Source organism: Mustela nigripes, chromosome 16, assembly GCF_022355385.1.
Source record: "Mustela nigripes isolate SB6536 chromosome 16, MUSNIG.SB6536, whole genome shotgun sequence".
Lineage (NCBI taxonomy): Eukaryota > Metazoa > Chordata > Mammalia > Carnivora > Mustelidae > Mustela > Mustela nigripes.
The window spans coordinates 1,354,845-1,370,729 of record NC_081572.1 but is presented as its reverse complement, the minus strand read 5'-3'; the positions used below and the strand labels follow the sequence as shown (position 1 = coordinate 1,370,729).

The 15,885-nt window shown below is 63.6% G+C and overlaps 1 protein-coding gene across 3 annotated transcripts in view; it reads left to right on the top strand.

Annotated features, from left to right (window-relative positions):
• Positions 1-12,816: 12,816 nt before the first annotated feature.
• BAHCC1 (BAH domain and coiled-coil containing 1) overlaps positions 12,817-15,885 on the top strand; it is a 56,166-nt gene continuing 53,097 nt past the window's right edge. For all 3 annotated transcript variants that reach the window (XM_059380148.1, XM_059380147.1, XM_059380146.1), the window contains exon 1: positions 12,817-13,020. In XM_059380148.1, the coding sequence (XP_059236131.1) occupies positions 12,846-13,020 (175 nt within the window). In that variant the 5' untranslated portion in view covers positions 12,817-12,845. The remainder of the gene's footprint in view (positions 13,021-15,885) is intronic.

Sequence of the window (15,885 nt, the reverse complement as noted above, 5' to 3'; positions counted from 1 at the left end):
CCCCCCCCCCCCCGGGCGTGACCTTCGCCGCCGCGCGGACAAAGGCCGGCGGGGCGGGCGGCGCCTTTAAGGACGCGGCGCGGCGGGGTCGGTGCCAGGAGGCGCCCGGCGAGCCCCGGGGGAGCCGCGCGGCGGGCGGAGGAGAGCGGGCGCCCGCGGCCAACCCCGCAGCCACCCGGGGCGCGCCCGGCGTGGTCACTCGCTCGGTGGGGGCGGGATGGGGCAGCCGGGGGCGCGGCGGAGCGGGTGGCACTGGGGTGCGGAATGCGGCGGGGGTCGGCGGGCCGCACGTGGGGGCTGGAGGGGAAGCGGGGCGAGGTCTCGCCCCACCCCCGGCGACCCGGCCGAGCTCGGGAGGCAGCAGCGAGCGCGGGCCCCCCATTCCCACGCGCGGCGGCCTCCCCGCGTCCGGGCCAGCGGCGGCCCCGAGCAGCGAGCCGAGCCGGCGTGCGGGGCGGAGGGCGGACCCCGCTCGCCTCCCGTCAGTTTCCCGTCCGCTGTCGCCGGCCCGTAGCGGGGGCGGGGGTGGGGCGCCTCCCGGGCCGTGAATCCGACTGTGGCGCCTCCAGCCGCCTGCGCGCCCCGGGGACGGGCGGGACGGGGGAGCGCGGCGGCCGCTTCCCGCGCGGGGACCCGGAGCGGGACCGGATGGGGACACGGAGCCGCGGAGCGGTGGCTCCTCCCGACGCGGCCGCCCCCGGTGGGCTTTTGTTTCTCGCTCGCCGCCGGGGGCTCTGCGCTCCCACCCGCCTCGCGCGGCGGCTCCGGGCCTCGGGCACTCGCGCTCCCGGAAAACACGAGCGCAAACCCCGGAACGGGCGGCGCCTCCCCGGGCCCGAATCCGCGCGTGGGGACGGACCCGTCCGCGCCCCCGCGGCCCCTCGCCCGCCGGACTCTGGACTCGCAGCCGGGGCCTCGCGCGCTGGGGACGCCGCCGCGGAGGTGGCTCTCTGGGCGCAGGGGGCCGGCCTCGGCGCTGCCCTGGGTGCGGCCCCGCTGCCCATCCTGCCTTGCCCTGTTGGAAGGGGGACTTTCCCGGGGATTCTCCCCGCCCCCCGCAGCACTGATGCGTCATGGACTGGGACGCGGCACATATTCCTGCAGGTCGAAAACCCACAACAACAACAACAACAATAATAAACGGGGCTATTGAATGATCTTTCAATTGAATGGATCTACTGTCCTCTTAACAAACGCGGTGTGCGCAGGCTGCAGTGGTGGTCCTGTGGCCCTGCCTGGGCCAAGCCCTTTGCTTGCCTGGGAGGAATGAGAGGAGAAAGGGCTTTGCCACAGTCCCCGGCTGCTCTATGGGAATTTTGATGGGAATAGTTTATTGTTGGTTCATATATGCCCAGGCTAACAGGCGGAGGGCTCAACCCCCTAGCAGTAAGGACGCAGCGAACAGGCAGACCTGGTACCTGCCCAGCCCTGGTTTCTACCTAGACACAGCCGGCCTGGCCTTGGCCATCCCACTGGGAGAAAGGTCCTAGGGAGCACAGGGACAAGGGGAGGTTGTGAGGTGTGCCCGCCCCATGGAGCAGGGTCTGGGATGTGAGTGGGGAGCGAGGCCAGCCGCAACTTCACAGCAGGAAGAGAACAGGAGGGCTGCCAGACTGAACCGTCCAGGCCTTTGGCTTTGTGTGTCAGAGGCCAGTCTGCACCAGGCAGCTCTGACCATCGGAGCCCTCTGCTGGAACAGAGGCAGGAAGGGGAGCCTAGCAGGGCAGTGGGGGGGGGGGGGGGGCGGGTCTCCCACCTTCGGGAATGTGAAAAAGTCCAACAGGGAAATTTGCTTCAAGGTTCCTGGCCACTCTGGAGGTTGGGGTGAGAAGGGGCAGGTGCCATTTCCCCTACATCTGGGGGGAACTGGTGCCAGAGGAACTGTGTTGGTCATGTGTTAGGGTGGGGTGAGATGAGCTAGGAGCTGTGGCCAGCCCAACCCCTGAAGATCGGGCCAGCCTAGGTTTTGCTCCTGGCCTTGCCTGTCTGTCTTGGCTCGCCAGGGCCAGCTGGATTTTATCAGAGGAAACCCTGACACCCAGCCTGTACCCCTCTCCCAGCTCCCCCACCCCCATGTGAGATCAGGCTCAGGAAGCCGGGCCCCAGAGACCCTGTCCAGACATACCCTGACAGCGATATGTGTAAACACACCCAAACGGCCGGCCGGGAAGGAGCAGTGCACAGCAACTGCTTACTTGGCTCTCCCTCTGGCGGGAGTGCGAGGCCTGGTCTGGGAGGAGGCAGGTGTCCTCGAAGAGAAGGCATGTGGCCAGTCTCTGCGGGGAGCAGGGGGCGAGTGCCCAGAAGCACCCTGTACCTGGCCCCTCACGAGGTCCAGCAGTTTCTGTCCCCCACCCTGGCCCGGCCCACCCCACTGCCAGAGCTGTTCCAGCCACTAGGCCACCTCCATTCCCCTGGGCTGGGGCTGGGGCTCGGGTCTTTCCCCACAGGCAGGAAGAGGAGGGCCCGGTTTGGGCCAGCCTCCTGCAAAGGAGACCCCCAAAACACACCCCTCCACAGTTCTGGCTATAGAGGGTGATCATAGGTAGGGAAGGAGCAGTTGGCCTTTGGGGCCGGCGGCCTAGTACACGCTATAGATTCCTCCCCAGACATCCCCGCGGGGTCCCTTGCCTTCTTGTAGGCCATGTGTAAAGGTGTCCAGGAGGCTGGAGGGCGGCGGGGGGACAGCGGGGGGGGCTCCCTCTCCTGGGGCCCTCCTCACCCCTGTGGGTCCCAGGCGCCTCCCGGCCCCTTCATCCTCTTCAGCAGAAGAGCCTCGCTGCCACTGGGGGGAGGAAGCTGGGCAACAGGGACGCTCCTGCCCTTTTATGAAAATCGCTTCGATTTAACCCAGATGGGTCTCCTGTTGATAACCTCACGCAACCAGCACCCTGAATTATACTGTAGGTGTGAACACACTGGGTTATATTTAGCCGCAAATTATGGCTCTGTTTAACAAGCACCTTCCCAGAGCTGAGGGGGCTGGGCAGCCTTCTGACCTGGTTGGACCAACCAGAAACAGAATTACCCCCCCAGGCAGGAGGGGCCTGGGAAAGCTGTTCATCCAATTTCAAAGTTTGGCTCCCCAGCAGCTCCTGCTGCCTTTTGAAACTTCCAGCTACATCCCCAAGGCTGTCCTGGAGCCTGTCTGTGGCCTGCAGGGACCAGCTGTGTTCAGGATGGGGGGCGGTTGGGGATGGTGTCTGGCCTCAGCACGTAGGCCCCTTGCTCAGGCCAGAGCTGGGACTTGGGAGACATTCTGCCCCGGCCACGGGGCCTGGCCATGCTGGAGGGAGATGTCCTGGGGGAGGTGTAGAAAGGACCCTCCCACCCTGGCCTGGCCCAGGTCAAGCCTTCTCCTTCTGTCTGCTGCCCCTCCCCATCACCTGGCCTTGTGTGACAGAAGGCATTGTTTTCCAGTGGGGAGGGGGATGGGCCCCTTTCTTTGGGGGGAGGGGATCTCTGCCTTCCTCTCCCCTCCAAAGCAGGGCTGCCTTAACAAAGCTTAACCCCCAAAGAGGACAACGTGGCAAGAAGACCATCTTCCAGTCTAGGCACAAAGACCCCTGTACAGCACCTTGGGGAGGGCCTGTGGGGGTCCAAGCTGCCCTAGCGAGGGAGCCACATGGGGGAGAGTGCTTCTGGGGTCTGGGCTGGGGCTGGTCCACACAGACCAGCACCTCTGCTCCCTCCAGTGCACCAGCCAGAGGCCTTGATGAAAAGAATCCAGCCCCCAATCTGGTGGCAGAAGACCTCTTTCAAGGAGATCATGTGGAGGCCCGGCTTCGGGGTGCTGGGGCCGAGCTCCTCCAGCTAAGGTGCTCCGGGGAATGTGTCTGGTTTTTTTCTTCTTTTTTTTTAATCCCTCTTACTTGGGCAGGGGGGTGCAAACTCTTTATCTTTTTTTTCTTTTTCAAAGATGTTATTTATTTATTTGACTGAAAAAGAGATACAATGAAAGAGAGAACACAAGCAGGGGGAGTGGGAGAGGGAGCAGGCTTCCCGCTGAGCAGGGAGCCAGATGCGGGGCTTGATCAGGACCTGAGCCCAAGGCTTAACAACTGAGCCACCCAGGTGACCCCAAACTCCAAATCTTTGTACTGTCCTCGGAAAGAGCAGATGTGCACCATTCTCCTCCTGGGCCAGGGGAGGGGGTGCTGGCTCAGCTCACCCCCCTTTGCTCTCCTGCACAAACTCTAGACACTGGGCAAGTACAGACCTGTGGGTACAGGGCCCCCCCTTCAGGCAGGCCGGCCTGCCTGCCCTCTGGACCTGGCCCCCTGAGCTGGGGGGGGGGGCGCTGTAGAATTAAGAGTCAATTTTTGTCAAGAAATTGTTCCTAATTTGCCCTTTGACTAATGGCCCAGGGAACAATGGCGAGACTCCTGATGCACAATTACAGAGCACGCGGCTCCGCGGCTCTCTGGCCCAGGCAGGTGCCTATTTGGAGCAGGGACTAATTCACAATTTTATGTAACTCACCCAACAACCCCACCCTCTGGTGTTAAAAAATGATTATTTCATGATTTCAGACAGAGCAGGATCACGGTCCTTCGGGAGCTGAGAGATCTAGATCTGTCGCCACCTCCCAGGGACCCTTGCCGATGCTGGGGATGGGCTCTGGCTGGCAGGGGCCCAGGCTGCGTTGGGGGAGGCAGGTTCTCCAGATACTCGCTGATACACGGGCCTGCTGTAATCACGTGTCAGCGTGGGGCATGGAAGTGGGTGTGCGTACGTTTTGTGCACACGGGATGTCATGTGCCGTGCAACGCCCGAGTGTATGCCCGTGTGATGTATGTGTACGCGGGGCACGTGAGCATGCGGGAGAGGGCACATGTGTGTCGTGTGGTCTGGGAGACCACATGCCCAAGTGTCCAAGAAGGGCTGGCGGCTCGGGGATCTCTTTATCTTCTTCTTGGGGCCAGAGGGCAAGCCAAGAGGGGTGTTCACCAGGAGAGGCGTGTGCCAGCGTGTGCCAGCAGGGCTCTTGTAGGGAGGGACCTTGCTGGGGGCTCACCCTGCTGGTGGTGTTGAGGCGGGGGCAGGCATACGGGCTGCTGGGGTGTGAGAGCCCCTTCCCCCATGAAACGGTGGGTGACTGCAGGGCCTGGACACCCCAGCTCAACCCGATTTGCCATCGGGACCCCTTGTTCCTCCTCTCTGACCTCTCCCTGGTTTTCTCTCCCGCCCGGGGGGAAGGCAAGTCTACAGATCCCTACACCACGTTCCTCTAAAATTAAAAACATTTGTTAGCTCTGGACAGCGGAGAGAGTGAAAAGGAAACTGGAGGTTTCCTTGGAGCTGATAGCGCTCCCAGCCAAACATGCCCGGCCCCAGCCTCAAGGGGGAACACTGGGAGCTCATTTCCGTGGCACTTCAGGAGCTGCCTAGCGGCCCGGTGCCCAAGCTGGGAGGCTGCCAGCCGCTGCCGCATCCAGAGGCAGTCTGCAGTCATTTGCTGTAACAACTGTTTTGAAACAGCATTGGGGGGGGGGGAGCCCACCAGATTGGTTTTAAGTGATGCTGGGGGAAGAAGGAGGGGGTGGGGGCCATGGCTGGGCAGGGAGCAGTGAGGCCCAGGCACATCCAAGGTAGGCAGGCCCTCGGGAGGCCTGCAGCCTGCATCCCGGTGCAAGTCACCAGGGGCAGGGCACAGCACTGGAGAGGCTCCGAAAGCCAGCTCTCACCCCCTGGATGAGTAAACTGGTGACTGTGAGCTGGAAAGCCTCAGTGAGGGCGATCTGCAACCCGCGGACAGCAGGGAGCTCCCCTACCCTAGCGTTCCTGGAGCAGCTCTCTGCCAGGCCAGCCTGTCTCCGTCGAGGCTGGGGTGGGGCCCATCAGCCAAGCTCCAGGACCTTCAGACCATCTTCTGCCCCAGGGGGTGGGAGCAGGGTTTACGATTTCCCAGGCGGCACCCCTCTGCGCACACGGTGGGGGATCCTGGAGGCTAAAAGCCCCTGTGTCTCCCCCAGCAGGCGGTTGAGAGGCCAGGGATCCCCTCCGGGCTCATGGGCACCCGGGTCGCAGCGGCACACTCGGGGAGCTCGGAGAAATTCCAGGGTTCCGGCCGTCGCCAAGGTGTTCTCTTGCATGGAGGATCCTTTTTCAAGTACTTTGCTCACGTATATATTTAATTTCAAATGGAGCTTTAATACATAATGTTACATTTTAAGATAAAAAAAAAAAAAGGTTCCTGGACCAGAAAACAAGCTTATTGGAGAAAGTCAGCAATGGGGAAGTCCCTTTCCGAGCCAAAGCAGGCAATATGCGGTCAGCGAGGGGCGCTTTGCGGGGGATCGGGACTCCAGGGCTGGAGAGCTGGGCCGAGGGGCTGCGAGAAGCTGGTGGGGACCCCAAGGCGCACGGACCGGGCAACCACCGCGCACCAGGCCACCGGAGCCCGGGGCGCAGTGTGAGCCCGGCGCGCTCCGGGACGCGCGGCAAGCCGCTCCCAGGCCGAGCTTCCGCCCCGCGTGGCCCTGCCAGCGGTCCCGGGGCGCAGGCCGCGGCCGCCCCTGCCTCCCCCCCAGGTGAGACTGATTTCTCCCGAGCCGGGCCGGCTTTCCCGGATGTGCGCAGGAAGCGGGGGCCTCCGTAGGTAGCCACAGGGGCGGGACCCGGAGGAACCCAGTCCCCCCAACACACGCCGGGGCCGCCACGGAGACTCCATCCTCCGGAAGCCGCGGCCCGAGCCCGGTGGCCCGCGTCAGCCACCCCCCGCCCCGACGGCCGCGCCAGCCCGAGCCCCCCCTCCCACGGGTCGGCAACGGGGACCTAATTCAATAGCCCGCGGCCTAATGAATAGCCGCACGCTAATCGGATCGCCCGGCGCTTTACGGATTTGCTCCCGCCGCCTTCTCTCCGCGGTCGCCGCGCGCCGCCCGGGGTCGTTTCCGCAGGCGTCGGCCTGGGGACTGGCCGGGGGCTCGGGCCGCAGGGGGGTCTGTACCCGCCGCGTCGCGGCCTCGCCCGGGGCTCACCTCGGGACCGCGCGCCCTGTCCGCGATCGTCGCGTCCCGGCGCTTACCTGCCAGCCTCCGGCTCTCCGGAGCGGCTCCGCCGGCCGCGCCGCCCGAAGCGGGCGCCCAGTCCCGGAGCCCCCGCCCGCCGCCCGAGCCCCCCAGCCCAGGTCAGAGATGCCCGCGGGGCAAGGCCGGCCCGGGCCGCGCGCCTGCTTCCCCTTTCTCTCCGGATTCCTTTGATCCGCGGGCTCCGCGGCGCACCTCGGCTCCCGGGCTGCCGGGGTCGGCCCGTGGGGGTCCTGGAAACCGTCCCCAGCTTATCTCCTTTCATCAAGCGGCCTTGGGCGCCTTGAAACCGCGGAGCCAGTAATTGCTTTTTTCAGGAGGCCCTGTGCGGACTGGACAACAGCCAATCAGCGCCTTGTTTACACTCGGTGATTGACAGCCTGCTGGCAGCGTGCCAGCCAATCGCGGCTGTCCCGCGGGAGCGGGCGGGGGGGGGGCGGGAAAAGGAAGGAGACAACAGAAGGCCTTGGGCTTAACCCTTTCCTGTCCCTATCGGAATGAGCCGGTGGAGAATTTCTAATGCGTGTGCGTGCGTTTGTTAGCATCTAGTCTAAATATCGTTTTTTTTTTTTTAAATCCCCCAGAGGAGGAGGCAGAGATTCACGATAAGAAAGAGGAATGAAAATGTACCCATCACTACTGAGACATCAGCTTGACTCCCGGAGAATAAATAGCATTTTGTTGGGAAACCAAATTCCAACAGAAATATTTATTTGGAGACTATTTTAAAAAGTGCTTTGCGTCTAATAATGATGAAGATAATCGTTCAGTGGCTCTTTTTAATGGGGAAGATAATTTAGCGGATATGCAGAAGAGTGGCATTGAAAAACGCCGCGCAGGATTTTCGCATTGTGCGTATGAAGGTAAACATATTTTAAAAATCTAGTTGCAGATGCAGAAAAGGGCAATCTTTATCTTGGCCATAAATTCCCCGATTTTCATTTTGATCAGTGCTCCGTTGCAAAGTATGGCCGAGGGAGATAAAAATGAGAGTTGACAGATAGATGGCCAGAGAGGCAGGACCCTCTCCCTGAGGTCTGATCCGCAGGCAGGGAAAGGAGACAACCAGGCAGGTGACTCGGACCCTGCGCCGCCCAGGCCTCGGGCGTGGGGGCATTCCTGAGCTCGGCCGGAGCAGGCGAACGTCTCGGAGTGGTGGGAGGGTCGGCAACCCGAGGAGGCCTCTACGTCTGGAGCTCGGGCCTACTTGCGCGGGGTTCAGCCACCTGCCAGACAGATCCCAGGTATTAAAAAAACATCTGCCTTCACGGGTGTTGCTGTTTCTTCTCCCGGCCTCTGTGCACCAGAAGCCAAACGTTAGGCCTGCTGGATTAAATTGGGGGAAAAAAAAAAAAGGAAGAAAGAAAGAAAGAAAAAGGAAAAGCCTTCCCCTATGCGCGGACACGCGCTCCCACTCGCCTTGCTCCCTCTCCCGCCCTGCGCCACCACATTCCCATTCAGCAGCAACGATCTGCGCAGAGGAGCTGCGCAGTCGCCGGGCTTGAATTAGGCGCCATCGGGCTCAGTAGTAGCCCTGCTGCTCCCTGATTGGCAGCTCTCTGGCCCGGCGCCAGCCTATTGGGAGGCCTGTTTACGCCGAATGAGTGGCACGAGCTCCCGGCCGCGGAGGGCCGCGCAGCCAATCAGCGAGCCGGCTGCTCGGGGCTGAGTGGCACGAGCTTATTAGTATGCAGGGCCCGTGGCTCGCCGCGCCGGGCTGCAGGTTTGAGAGCCGCTCTGGATGGGCTCGCTAGAGTCGTTGTTGTGGAAGCGGTGCATTTACAGTGCAACAGTCAGCACATTGAAAATACCAATAGGAATACAAAACAAAGTCACATTTACTGATTTAATTGTATTGCATTCAATTGTATCCAGGAAACAGCCTCCAGTAAGTAACTGAAATTGCTTTCATTTTTTGTTTTTGTATTTTTATTATTATTTTATTTTTTATTTTGGCTTTGGGGATTTACATTTTTTTCTTTTTAGCAAGAGAAATTCAGGGTTGCGATGTTAAGAAGTATCTATCTTCCCTTTTAAAAATTCCGTTATAATGTCGAGTAGGCTTTTTTTTTTTTAAGATGGACTATATATAAGAGCGATTTTTTTTTTTCCTCTGAAAAATCTTATCGATCGGTTTAAAATTCCCCCCGTAACGCGTCCTTGCTTTGCTCTGAGCGCTTGTTGTCTCGATCGACACCCAGCATTAAAAATAAATAACCGCGACAGGCCAGGGACCGCCAGGCTGCGTCCAGCGCTAGCTGCGCGGGTGGCTCCGGGCGGCCGTGGGCGAGGACCCGGGCGCCGCCAACGCGAGTCGGGCTCCCGCGGCACCACGGACGGACCCCGGTTGTCCGCCCCCCACCTCGCTCCCCCCCGCGAGCCGCTGCGGCTCGGCCCCGCCCGGTCGCTCGGCGGCCCTGGGAACGCGCCGGCTCGGAGAGGCTGCGGCGGTGCGGGCCGCTGGCCGGAGGGGCTTTCCGGCCGCCCGCGAGGGCCCGCGGTGGGGAGCGGTGACGCGAGTTCTTCGGGTTTCGCTTTCCAGAGCCTAATTCGTTGCAGAACATTTCAGAAATTCTTTTCCTGGGAGGCGGGGGTGCCGAGGACGGGGAAGGGGGGCACGAGGACAGCGCAGCGGGGCGTTTTCGCCGCGTGTGTCCCGGGCAGCGCGTGGGGCTCGGGTCACGGCCGGCCTGGCGGGGTCTGCGGGCGAGTGCGCCCTGGGGGTGCGGGTTCCCGCGCGGCCCCGGCCCTCGGTCCTCTCCCGCGGGGGCGGGCGCGGCCGTTTCGCAGGGAGCGGGTTCTGCGGCGGCGCCCGAGCCGACCGCGCCCCGGTGCGCCCCTGGCTCCAGCCCAGCCTGCAGGCCCCACGGCGCCCGCGCGCTGCGAGACTGCGCCGGAGGGACGCGCAGAGAGGGTGCTCCGAGCCCTAGGGCGGCCGAAGCGGCGGCGCGTTGTTTTGGTCCTTCGGCTAGAAGCGAGGCAGACCCCAGGAACCCCGGATTCAGGAGCGCGCGAGCCACGCAGAGTGGGGGCGGCAGCTCTGGGGACCGAGCCCGCTCCCCCGGGGAGGAGCCCAGCGTCCCAGCGGTCCGAAGTTCGGTTCTTTCCAAACCGTGCTCGTCGTTCCTCCGCCCGGCGCGAGGCCCCTGCCCTCTGCGGCGTTCGCTGCGTTTCCTGCTCTAGACCCGCCAGGCCTGTGGCCGCGGCCTGCGGCGGCGCTGGGGGAGGGGGCTGCAGCCCGAGCAGCGGCGGGGGGCGGCTCGGCGGCTTCGGGTCCGGGCCGCGGCGCCCGCGCGTCCCCGCCCAGCGCCGTCCTCCGCCGGGGCTCCGCAGGCCCAGGGCCACCCGCCGACCGGCGCGGAGGCGCCGCGCGGCCTCTCCGGGAGCGAAGAGCACAAAGGGAAGTCCCTCCTGCCCCGTCGGAATCGCAGCTGCAGGGGCGGGCGACCGTCCTCGCGCCCCCAGGGTGCGTACCGAGTCTGGCGGGACGGTGAGCCCGCGATCCGGCCGCGGGGCGCGCGAGACTGAGACCGCTGCGCGCGGCCGAGCCCGCGTCCCGAGAATCGCGAGCAGCTCGCGTCGCAGTCCCCTGCGGGAAGAAAGGACCCACGAACAAAAGCGTGGCGCGCACGAGTCCCCGGAGGCCGCCGGCAAGCCTCGCGCCCCCGCGGGCGCAGCCCAGGCCCTCGGCGCCTTTGAAGTCGCAGGTTCCAGACCTCCCTCCCCTCCTTCTCTGTCTTTGTCCCTCCCCGAGGCCCCCGGCCCGGGCCGCCCCTCCCCTGACCCGGCGCCGGCAGCCCGCTCGCCGGCGCTGCCCTGGCCCTGGCGGCGCGGCGCTCGCTTTGCAGGCCGGCGCGGCGGCGAGCGGGTTTGTTTGTTAGACCGGGGCAGAGAGCCGGCGATCCCTGGCGGCGAGGGAACCCCAAACCCCTTTGTATGAAGTTGAGAGACAAAGAGAACTCTTTGTGCAGGTCCCATTTATTTACAATGCGAAAGTTCTCCGGATAAATATGGAGAAAAGCTTATCAGCTAAACAAATATGTGTTCACTTAATACATTATGTTTTCGGTTATAGATTAAATCAAACACAAAATAGTCTGCAAATAAGACGTTGTGGAGCCCGTAGCGCTCGACACGGCCGTCTAAACTGGTGCTCACGGCCTGGAGAGCATCCTGGTCGCCCTGCTGCCACGGCGGGACGGCGGGAAGGCAGGAGCCGGGCTTTCCGCGGGGTTCGCCGGCGAGAGTACCGAGCCTGCCCCTCTCCCTTCGGCGGGAGCTGACACCGAACGCCGAAACAATGCAGATTTAGGAAGATGAGGGGAAATATGCAAAGTGAAAGCGGTCCACGCGCGCGCCCGGCCGTGCAGTTTCTGTCGCCGGGTCGGTGTTTGCCCACTCGGCCTCCCAGTGCACGCCCCCGGCCGCGCGGGGGTGGAAAGAAGGGAGCCGGGGGTCTTTTTAAGTGGCTTTGCCGGGAGGGGGAAACCCAGGGCTGAGTCCCGGGGTCTGCTGGGCCCTGAGCCGGAGCGAAGGTTGCGCGGGGCCGGGCCGACTCCCCGAGGCCGGAGGGCTGAGCCGGCCGCCGCAGACCCCCGCGTGCCCGGGCCGCGCGGCCGCTCGGAGACCGACTGGGCTCGGCGACCCGGGGCAGGCGCTGCAGGGAGGAATTCTGTGGCCGATTCGGGGCGCCAAGAGAGAACACTTTCTGACTCTCAAAGCATCCCCCACCCCACCCCACCCCACCCCACCCCCGCCCCAAAGTCCCCAGTCCGCAGTGGAAGATCCTGGGCGAATTTGATTGGGGGGCGGGGTAATTGTTCCAGCCTAGCCGGGAAGCTCCCGGCTCGGGGACGGCAGGCCGGGCACTGCGGCGTGGCCGCCCAGGTGACACCGGCGGCGGACGCAGACTCCTGGGACACTGGGGAGCTGCCCCGGGGTCCCGGCTGGGAGCTGGGGGTGGGGGCCTTGTCGGGGGCGGCGGGTTCTAAAGAATGGGCCGAAAGACGCATGGGGGGGGATGGGAACAGGGGAGAAAGGAAGGTTATTAAAAAAAAAAAACAACTCTTGAGTTACAATCAATAAAATTACTCGCTTAATTAGCATGGTTATTCGGTTAAGCGGAATGTAGTAAAAGCTGGACCTCGGCATAAGGGGGGAGAGGAAAAAGGCGAGCGTGGACCTCAGGCCTTTTCCTCCGAGACACCTCTGGGCAGCGGGGGAGGGGAGGGGGTGTGCGTGTGAGTGTGTGTGTCTGTGTGTGAGTGCGTGATGGCTTCGCAGATTTGGGTTTTTATCACCCAGCGGAGCCAGCAGCCTTTTGCCGCGGCGCCCTCGCCGCAGGGACCCGCGGAGACGCGAAGGGGTAGCGGCGAGCGCTGCAGGCGGGTTCCCCCAGGCTCTTCGGGGCCGAGCGCGGCCGGGACGGTGCGTGTGCGCGCGGGGTCCGGACGGCCCGGGTGGCCCGGCGCGCGCGCAAGCGGCGGGAGACGCGCGGACTGTCCCGGGTCCGGCCGGCGGGCGGGGCGAGGACACCCCCTCCCAGACGAGTCGAGCCCCCCGAGTCACCGAGTCTCTTCTGCTTGCCTCCGCAGACTATGGACCCGCACGGCGGCCGCCGGCTCGGCGCGCGGCTGCCCGCCGAGGAGCCCAGTCCGCCGGCGTGCTGACCCGCCCGCCACCCCGCCGCTGACCCCGGACGCCGCCTCCTCCGCGCCGCCCGCGCGCCGCCCGCGCACGCCGAGCCGCCCCGGGGCCCCGGCCGCGCTGCTCCCCGGAGGCGGCGGCGGGCCGGGGCCGGGGCCGGGGCCCGGCATGGATGGCCGCGACTTCGCGCCGCCGCCGCATCTGCTGTCGGAGCGCGGGAGCCTGGGCCACCGCAGCGCCGCCGCCGCGCGCCTTGCCCCCGCCGGGCCGGCCGCGCAGCCGCCCGCTCACTTCCAGCCTGGAAAGTACTTCCCGTCGCCGCTGCCCATGGCTTCGCACACAGGTCAGTGCCGGCCGGGGCGGGCGCGGGAGAGGAGGCCCAGCCGAGAGGCGGGCACGGTCCGGGGGGAGCGGGCGCGCGCCCCTCCTCTCCGTGGAGCCCTCGCGGGGCAGCTTCGCTTTCATTTCCCTGCCGGGGCCGCGGTGGCGGGGCCCCGAGCCGCGGAGCCGCGGTTTGGAGCGGCCTTGCCGGGGTCCCCCGGGTCTCGGAGGGCAGCCCCGGAGCCGGCTAAAAATAAAGCCTTCCCCTCCGGCCCCCTCCCCCACCCCTTCCTGCAGAAACCCCCAAACTCCCCCGGAAACCTCGTTTCTGCATTCTGCATTCACATCCTTGAGACATTCCGGGGCCGGGACAACGAGGCACTTTCTGCGGGAACAAAACGGCTGTTGTGCCTGGGGGCGGGGGGCGCCGCGGCCGGCGGATTAGGGCGGTGTGCGCGCGGGGTGCGCGCTAATAGGGACTGCTGGTGTAAGACGAGCAAATCCTGTTTCTATATAAAGCCTTGAAGTGTCAGGGTGAGAATGGGTTTGCAGGGGCTGCCTGGCCTTTAACAAGTGCGTCCGGTATCCTGCTAAAGCCGGACAGAGCGTGGCTGCGGCGCGGCCGAGGCTCCAGGCCCGCCGCCCCGGGGGAGCGCAGCGCCGGGCGGCGGCCTGGCTGGGGGCGGCGCGGGCCGCCTCGGCATTTCGGTGCAGGCGAGTGCGCCGGGAATTTGCTCCAAGAGGAGTGAACGGGCCTGCCCCGCGTTCCCGTCCTGGCGGATCCCCTTCCGCGGAGCGTTGCTCCTGGGCAGGGCTGACCCAGGCCTCCCCAGCGGCCCTCGCCCCTCTGGGGCGGCTCTGATATTACCGTTGAGCAAGGTCAGGGAGAGGGAGCGGGGAGCCCAGGGGCGGCTATCTCGGGGAGACCCTGGAGGTCACCGGCCTTAGCCCGCAGAGTTTGCAGGAGTAAGGTTTGGGGCTTGGGGTGGGGGCCTGCCGGTCAGGCTTGAAGGCTGGCTTGCTTTTGTTTACAGTTTGTTCTAAACATCGGAAATGCTGTTTGCCGCTTTTTGGGGTTTGTTTGTTAATTTGGCAGTAACAGTTATTATTGCTAGCTTGATGAACTGTGAATACTAACAAAATTATATCTGCTTTAATGGGATTACAATTAGTGTGGATTAAAACGGATGGACGACTCCGGCTAGAAGGGAAAATGTCAGAAAGAAAAACATAAATTTCCTAAAAAGAAAAAAATATGCAAAATTCCTTAATTACTAATGGGCTTTTAGCATGTACAACACGGAGAGGTTCAGAAAGTTAGATGGAGGCGGGAGCAGAGGGGCTGGGCTCCGGGCGTCCTGGGGTCCTGCGCTCTGCCCCGGCGTCCTGCGCTCTGCCCGGCCGAGGGGCCTCCCTGAGGCAGCCCTTCAGCTCTTTCTTGCTGTTCCTCTTTCTGTCCTTCTCTTTTCTCCTCTCTAGATTTATAACTTGAAAGAGGAAACGTACTTGCTTGGGAAATTGGTGATTTAAAAATATCTGTGCTGGCTGTCCCTGGAGTTAGTGACTCTCCTGCCCCGGGTTTGGAGATGGTGCCCACCGGGAGGAGCCTGCACTGGGGGGCTGCGGTGCGGGGCTCCTGCGGGCCACAGGGACAGTGTGGTCTCCCTGCCAGCCCCTTTTCTCAGCCGGAGGCTTGCAGCCCCGCTGAGGGTGAGAAGGCTGAGCCTGCAGGTTGGGGGATGGGGAGGGAGGAGCTGCAACCCCCCCCCCCCCCCGCCCCCCCAGCGTTGTGCCTGCTAGCCGGGCTGGTAGGAGCATCAGCCCTGAAACAACAGGGTCCAGAGAGGGTCCGGAAGGGCGCCTGATGCCTAGGCTTCCCCCCAGGCTATCCCACTCGGGGGAGGCCCGAGCAGGTGGGATCCCCCATCCATTCAGGTCACGGCTGCCTCCCCGGTCCCCACTCCCAAACCTGTAGCCTAACCTAGGTCTTGGTCAGCCACCATGTCCCTTTTCTGCTGTTTCTGCCACATGCAGGCATCACCAAGTCAGGTGGGAATGTGGTCGGGGTGGCCCGGACCATTGTCTTGATCTTTCCAAGTTTGACCACGTGGTTCTTGGAGCAGAGGCCTTACTGGGTTTGGAGATCCCGGGTGGGCCGTGGCCTGGTCTGTGTCCTTGACCTAGACCCGGCCCTCCTCCCCATATGCAGGGTGCTCCAGAGGGCGCTGGAGGTCCCCAGGGCACCCTTCGAGGGGGGCTGAAGGGCCACGTGTTCCCTGTTCCTGGAGGCCATTTCCACCCCCTGGGGGACCAGAGTGCTATTGTGTTTGGAGGTGTCCGACCCATTAGTGACGGAAAGGCTGGCCCGAATGGGCGTCCAGCGAGAAATGTCTGCCGCCGAAAGCCTTTTGAAATTGCTGAAAGCCAGAATATTGTATTGGTTTTTAAAATTTAGCTGCATCATTTTTTTTTAAAGAATTATACCCCAGATCACTTTGCTTTGGACTGTATCTATAGATGATCTAGTTTAGAAAGGAAAAAAAGTATAATTAAGTTAAAAACGTGTTTTTCCCCATTTGTGTGTGGACTTCCAAATGGCTAGTTTGGCGGACTTTCTTCCCATTTCCGCAGATGGCCGCCGATCCTCAGGCCAGGCCAGGCTGCCCGCAGCCTAGCCGCCCCTCCCTCCCCGCACTGCTCGGCTGCCCCCGAAAGGAAAATTGCCCCGAAGCTCCTTCTTATGTGTCCAGGTCTAACCGGGAGTGGGGTCCAGCCACCGAGGATGGAGTCCCGGCTTCCCAGGACTCGTTATCCCCTGCAGGGCTGAGCCAAGGGGCTCCCTGTACCCCCCCAACCCCCCCCTCCCCCCCCCAACCCCCCCACCCCT